The 8,073-nt window shown below is 38.8% G+C and overlaps 1 protein-coding gene across 1 annotated transcript in view; it reads left to right on the top strand.

The window, feature by feature from the left end:
• The window catches only part of LOC141437974 (alpha-tubulin N-acetyltransferase 1-like), a 30,596-nt gene that overhangs the window by 1,637 nt on the left and 20,886 nt on the right, over positions 1-8,073 (top strand). The window contains 1 exon segment of the mRNA XM_074101586.1: positions 2,823-2,975. Coding sequence (XP_073957687.1) covers positions 2,823-2,975 — 153 coding nt within the window.

Genomic DNA, 8,073 nt, shown 5'->3' with positions numbered 1-8,073 from the left:
ACGACTGTCTGAAAACGGTTTCAGATTCCAGTGCTAGTGGGATTGCCGTTGTTCGGTGAAAAAAATGTAGAAAACGAAATATTACGAATGGTAATGGTAGATAAATGATCAAAATCATCGGTCGATTTATGTGTTAATGCTCTAATAGGTAAAACATTATTTATTAAAAAAGTAGCTTATGCCCGCGACTTCGTATGCGCGGATCTAGGTTAGCGCGCGGTGGCGCCCTCTACCGGAATAAAAGTTATCCTATGTTGTTTGGGGTTTTTAAACTATGTACTTACACCAAATTTCATCAAAATCGGTTCTGTGGTTTCGACGTGAAAGCTTAACAGACAGACAGACAGAGTTACTTTCGCATTTATAATATATAATATAAGTAGGGAATAGGGAATAAGTCGGGAAAAAGTAGGGATAGGGATAATACTGGTTTGACATTTTGAATAATTAACAGGCTACACTGAAGCCAAACCGCCTTCAAACCGCTGACACTATCTTAAGCCGAGCACGGCAACACCGATGCGCCAGTCCACCAAGATTTTTACACTGCAGTCGTCTTGACTTTTTTTCTAATTTATTTAAACATCCATTAAAAAAGTCTAAATTGTTATTTAGTCAATCAAATTTTAAATAATGGAGTGGATGATACCTGTAAACGATATGCTCAAGGACGACATCACCAAGTTGAATTACACCCTTATTCCTCCGGGTTGTCACGGGGACGTGTGAGGAGCGTAAGGTACTGTCGATTTTTGACTTCAAGATCCCGTATTTAGTTCTAAATCTAGATTAAATCAGCCTTGGTCGTATATGGGCTGATATTACCGAGGCACTCCTTCTTACGCCTGTCAAGGTCCAGTGCGCACAAGGTGCCCTCGATTGAGTAAAAGTCTCGTATATTTTGACTCTATTTGAATATAAAACTTCAAATCGCCGCAACTTGTGAGTCACAAGCGGGGCCGTTTGTTCGGAGATGTTTAATTGTGTTTTTCATTAATTAGTCATGACATGCTCTCAGAAATTCCTAAGATGTCATTCCGTGCGTTATTTTATTAGCGCATATAGTTTCTCAATTATTGTGCAAATATCAGATTAGAAATCTTTGATCGCTTTTTACACATTCTAGTCTTTTATAAATAATATTTTAGTTTTACTCTAACCAAGATCTAAGACATTTGCGTAACTTAATTGAATACATTTTTTAATAAGTGTGCTAAATGTTGTAGATAATATTCATATTAGTAAATATTCCACATTTATTTTATATTCGCATCTGCATTCCCATTGCAATAAATTTGCAAAAATGTTGCAAATGTACTTGACAATATAAAGTGAAAATTAGTCTTAGTAATCCTTATCTTCTTCTAACCTAACAAACTCGTCTGAAACGGCTTGACCGATTTTTAAGTTTTTTTTGTGTATATTCGGTTGGTTTGTTATTTTTCATACTATCCATATTAACATTATAAATGTGAAAGTATGTTTGGCTGTTTGTCACCACTTCATGTTTGAACCACTAAACCAATTCAAGTGAAATTAGCATTTGCGAATGTTGGGAATTCGGTACACATTGTATTGCATTTGCGAAAGTAAAATTGGACATTTTGTTTGGGATAGTACAAATCTGCACAATAGAATACTCTGCGGTCATCTCTATTGCATATGGCATAAGATTAAATATGCCAACTATTGGGACAGTGACAAGCACTGGTACATTTACCTTACAATTTATTGATATTTTTAGTTTATCATTGAAACTATTTTCTTTTGGGTATACACAAATTAAAACTAGGCCATTAGTATACATCAGGATTTTCGGTAACAGAGAGGTAAGTCTGAAAAAAAAAAACATTTTATGCCTAATGAATAACTACCTCTCTGCGAATAGTATACAAACTATGATACAAGGATGTTGCGTCACCCGCACCCTGATAGGGGTGATAGGCATTGATAGTGTGGGATCACCCTCCATCCATAGTGGTGTATCTGTTACGTAGTAACTTGTATATAATCTGTGGTATTACTGCAATGTTCTGCCTTCAGAGTGAAGCACTAGCACAAATCGTAAACAGTTTTTTTGAGTTGTATCTTAAATGCCCTTATATCATAATATTAATTCAATTTAATTTTTGAAAATATAGCTCTGTTGTTACTATCAATGTAAATATGACAAATAATTTTTTTTTTTTTTTTTTTTATTTGACTGGAATGCAAACGAGCAAATGGGTCTCCTGATGGTAAGAGATCACCACCGCCCATAAACATCTGCAACACCAGGGGTATTGCAGACGCGTTGCCAACCTAGAGGCCTAAGATGGGATACCTCACGTGCCAGTAATTTCACCGGCTGTCTTACTCTCCACGCCGAAACACAACAGTGCAAGCACTGCTGCTTCACGGCAGGATTAGCGAGCAAGATGGTGGTAGCAATCCGGGCGGACCTTGCACAAGGTCCTACCACCTGCAAAATCATAGTCTACTCGTCTCGTAACATGTAATGTGGTTGAAACGTCGAGGTAAATATTACTTGTGTATGTGTACTGTTAGCGTGATAAGCCCTGTGGTAATACCATGTTAGCGTGATAATACCATGTGGTATTTTGACTATCAATGAAAATATCATGTTTTATGTTTTGTTACAAATTAAAATATCATGATTACTATAGGTGTTAATACTCTTTGGTCATCTGTCATGAGGAAAAAAAGAGAACTGACGTTGTCATGGAGGTTTGCGCTAGTGTCACCCCCTACGCAGAGCTTTGCCTAATATGCCCTATAGCGTCAGTTGTGCCAAGCCATTTATGTTCAAACCACCCCACCAGGATAGTGCAGGAGAGCCTGGGCAAGCTGATTGACTCCCTCGGGGAGCAGTCTGCGGCTGCTCAGGGCCTATCCAAAGCCATCACCACGGCGGAGAAGCTCCGGAACGCCCCCACCCACGTGCTGTACCTGCTCAAAGACGCTGCTGCTAAGAAGTGAGTATCATACAGTATTACAGTCCACTGTTGAAGATTAGAAAATATATATATTTTTTTGTTTTTGTTTTAAATCTGCAATCAGTCGCCATACTATAATCAGATGAGGTGTTGTAGGATTAGTAGGATTATTAGAATTTTGTATTCGGGTCAATCAACTTTTAGTGTAGTTTGTTGCCATGGCAACGTCTCCTGAGTTACTTATTAAAAGTATGATTTAATGGGGTACACATCCACTAAAAGTTAGGAGTTGTGACAGTTTTAAGGCAGTTCCCTCGTGGCTTATCTCCTAAATGTGCTAATAGTAAAAATAAAATAAAAAATCTAACAAAGTGTATCACTGATGTCTGTCTCCTGATTTACCGGACAGAATAAAAACACTAAAAAGTTGATTTCCTACAAGGAACTCTTATAGTTCCGCACTGCCCGTCCGTCTAGAGGCTGTTAGCGCTAGAAAGCTGTAATTTTGCACGAGTATCTAATATGTTAGCCACACTGACAAAGTGGTGAAATAAAATTTTGTAAATACTTATGCTGCTGCTTATTATTATTTACATGTACACATTTAGACGACCAGATGGCCTAGTGGTTAGAGAACCTGACTACGAAGCTTGAGGTCCCGGGTTTGATTCCCGTGTCGGGGCAGATATTTGTATGAAAAATATGAATGTTTGTTCTCGGGTCTTGGGTGTTTACGCATTTAAGTATGTATCTAATCTATCTATATAATTATATTTATCCGTTGCTTAGTACCCATAACACAAGCTTTGCTAAGCTTACTTTGGGACTAGGTCAATTGGTGTGAATTGTCCCGTGATATTTATTTATTTATTTATGTAAAGCGAGGATGTTTTTTTTCTCGTCTAAACGCATAGTGTGCGGTATCATTACTAGATAGGTCTTTCAGCATTATAATAAGCTTTCTAAGACCATTTTTCTATTTAGGTATCCGTTTAATATTAAGATTAATTTGTTTTCTCTTTGAAACAGCCCCAATATCCGACACAACAACGTGTATAAATATCTAATACGACTCTATAGGGCCGGTAGGACGTGTCAAATATTAATGCAGGTGACTGTACCGACAGGAAATCATTTCGCTCTTATTGCGTGGACATAAAGTGGTTTTTGACCGGCTACAGCCGATTTCACTTCGATAGGTCTGAAGAGACCGTTGGTTATGTAAGCAAAGTTATCGTACAGCAGGGCTACTATGAAAATCGAAAATCGAAGTTCGTATCGTACCGTCCCTCTCACTCTCGTATTAGCCTACTACTACTAGCTACTTCGTAGGAGCCCTGCGGGACCTTTCTTACGACGTATGCTCGTTCCCACGAAATATGATATTCCAGTGACCCAGTCCAAAGAATAAGCAAACCGTTAATAAAATTATAGGTCTATCGACCGAAGACAATACAAAGAACGCGCCCTCAAGGGAAAACCCTCCGTTTATTAATTCAACACGGAAAATGCATTTAAAATGTAACGAGGGGTGTTATAATGACGTTTTAGTTGAACTAGTGCTTTAACATTTCTATAAGAAAAAGTAAGATTTTGTAAAAGAATGTCGGGTACTCCTTGTCGCAACGTAACGTTTGGCAACCTGTTTCATTTCGCAAACTCCAAAACTAAGTATTTCGTGTTTTATTTCTGGGCCACCGTGTAGAAAGCTTTAGGCTAGGTTAGTTTTATAGAAATCCTGAAATTTTTACAGTTTCACAAACATTAAACAGTTGAGAAATGAAAAGTTGCGAAATGAAACAGGTTGCCAAACGTAAACTAAAAAAATATATATTCTCGCCAAATACGTCTTGCAAAAACAAAAAACCAAATCTAGTCTGTTAAGTACCTAACTTAATGTTCAACAGTTGGATCCATTAAATATCGTGACCAGCTCAAATATTACCAGTAATGGATCCCGGCTGTTGAAGTTTAATTACTGACCAGAGTTTTTCAGACATGCTTTTCCGGCTGTCTCCATCGTCTGTCCATCTTTTGTGGGCTCTACCGACGTTTCTTTTCCCAAGCTAATTATTACAATATAAAAAATCCTCTGTCCATATTTTTTTTTCTTGGACGCCATTTTAAAATATTTATACCCTATGTCACTCCGAATCTAATAATACCTCTCACTACAGTGAGGCTACAGTGAGGGCCAAAGAAACAGATATACATACGCTCGAAAAACATAATCTTCCTTGGGGCAGTCGGTTAATCATGTTCTATTAAATATAATCTATTTTGTCATGTCTAGACTCTAGTTCTTGGTTTTGTATTGCTGTGCGTATTTGTCGTTTCTATTAGTAAATTGAATTCATTTAGCGACGATGTCAAACCAATCGAGTTTATCGGTAAGTATTGTTTAGTTGATTTCCCAATAGAAATTGCCCTTGGTGGTTGTTTGTATTGTTTACTGCTGTATAATGTTGCTGCAACAATTTGATTGTGAGTTTTGATTTTATTGTCTCCTTAGACTGCTGGAGTTAGCTTGTAAATTGTTGAAGAGACGGAAAAGTAACAAGAAAAATTGGACTTTTGATTTACGCAGTACCTGGGCGGCCGAGCTTTGCTTTAAAGGGATAAATAAATAAATAAATATCAAGGGTCAATTCACACCAATTGACCTACACATAGTCCCAAAGTATGCTTAGCAAAGCTTGTGTTATGGGTACTAAGCAACGGATAAATATAATTATATAGATAGATACATACTTAAATCATTAAAACATTAAAACATCAAAACATTAAATACATATTAAACACCCAAGACCCGAGAACAAACATTCGTATTTTTCATATCTGCCCGACGCGGGAATCTAACCCGGGACCTCAAGCTTCGTAGTCACGTCCTCTAAACCATTAGGCCATCTGGTCCTAAGTTCGCCTTTGTACACATATCTCAATGTTTGTCAATTCTGTTTGTTTTTTTTTATTTTGTACAATAAAGAGTTTACGTACATACATACGTTTCGACCACATTGCAGCAGCCGTGGTCACGAGTCGACTTTCTGAAGTAACTAGTTCGTGATTAATTCCTCGTACGCGGAAACTAATAATGTAACCAACAAAAACTCGGAAAACCTCCGTTGTAACTTCAAAGTTCAATATCTCAAAAACGGCCACATCCAAACCATCGCTGGAAACCCTGCTTTCAAATAAAAAAACCGCATTCAAATCAGTTCACCCGCTTAAGAGCTACGCTGCCACATACAGACAGACACAGAGACACATAGCGGTCAAACATATAACACCCCTCTTTTTGCGTCGTGGGTTAAAAAAGTACTGCATCCTAGTTTCATCTGCAAGCAGTAATAATAAGCATACATTCTGCTGATTTAAATAAAAAAACACAACGGTAGCCTTGAACTTAGTACGGATCCATGTTCGTCTTAGGCTGCAGCTCCACTGAGGCGGAGACAAGCGGAGCGGATAGGAGACGTCTAGGGATCGAGCATTTTTTTTTTATTCTACTGGATGGCAAACGAGCAAGTGGGTCTCCTGATGGTAAGAGATCACCACCGCCCATAAACATCTGTAACACCAGGGGGATTGCAGATGCGTTGCCAACCTAGAGGCCTAAGATGGAATACCTCAAGTGCCAGTAATTTCACCGGCTGTCTTACTCTCCACGCCGAAGCAACGGTGCAAGCACTGCTGCTTCATGGCAGGATTAGCGAGCAAGATGGTGGTAGCAATCCGGGCGGACCTTGCACAAGGTCCTACCACCTGCAACCTATCATATTAATTGAATCCACATCTCGTCACCACCTCATTATCATCCGACGTGTAGGGATTGGTCGAGCCCTACACGTCTCCTCTCCAGGGGTGAAATCCTGAAGAAGATCAGATGTTAGTCATGACATGTGTGAGAATCGCAAACGTTTAAAATATTACTTATTAGTTTAAGCTTACACGTTACGTTAGGGCTCGTTCCCAAATCTAAAAGTACAATAAGGACAGCAGCAGCAGCAGAAATGGCAGAAACTGTCAAAGCAGGGAAAGACAGTGGTCTCGGTGACGGATATAACTTTGTACCTTTCGGCGTCGAGACCCTTGGTTCGTGGGGCCCTGGCGCTCTGGGTCTCTTCAAAGATTTATCAAAGAGACTCAGAGGTACCACAGGAGACCGAAGAGCTGGCAGTTCCCTCGCTCAACGCATCAGTCTTGCGATCCAACCCCAGCATCTTTGGTACCATGCCGCAGGGTCCATTTTTAGATTTATTATAGTTTTAGCTTATTTATTTTAATGTAGTTTTAGTTTTATTTATTGCACCTAATCTACCTTTTATACTATTCTATCAATAAATATTCAGTATAAAGTCCAACTCCAAAACATCCCTCCATTCTTTAGCGGCCTTGTCAATTCAATTACCAATAAAAAGCACAACAAACGTAACGGTTGTCGCTAGATACACAAAGAAACCTGATATTGATTGTGGAGCACAATGCGCGGAGCCTTCGGGAAGACCTTGCGGGTTGTGGCTTGTAAAACGCGGTAGGAATAATGTCGATGTACCGTCAATGAGTAATGTCCATGAAAGAGGCATGCCCAGCAGTGGGCTCACGTATCGCCGGGTTTTTGGTAAAAAAAACATTTTCAATACAAGCTCTTTACTTGCATTGTCACCCAAACTACATTTGCATACCAAATTTCAAGTCGATGCCATTAACCGTTGAGGAGTTCCGTCCTGCGGAGACGATCCTGGCCGGACTACCAGAATGTCACTACCAGATTATGGTATTGTCACGCAATTTACATAAGTACGCCAAATTTCATGACAATCCGACTACTAGAAGTGGGTCAAATTTAACTTGCAAGATGTAACCCGCGCATACATCAAACATAAATTGCAAGCTATTGCAAGTTAATAAAAAGCTTTTAATGAAGCGGCAATTACACTAAGTCGTTTGCCGCATGCGGCGACCGCAAAAGTGTAAAGAACACTTATTGACAAGTGAATTGCATTTAATAAACAAATAAGTAGTTTTTCTCAAAAATGTCCGTAAAAGTGGTCATTATTCTTTACATGTCAGAAGGTGAAGTGCATAGTTTAAACATAAACTTATGGTCAGCGAAAAATTAAAAAGTTAAAAAGAT

Source organism: Choristoneura fumiferana, chromosome Z (assembly GCF_025370935.1).
Source record: "Choristoneura fumiferana chromosome Z, NRCan_CFum_1, whole genome shotgun sequence".
Lineage (NCBI taxonomy): Eukaryota > Metazoa > Arthropoda > Insecta > Lepidoptera > Tortricidae > Choristoneura > Choristoneura fumiferana.
The sequence above is the reverse complement of the archived record's forward strand: the minus strand, read 5'-3'. Positions and strand labels throughout refer to the sequence as shown.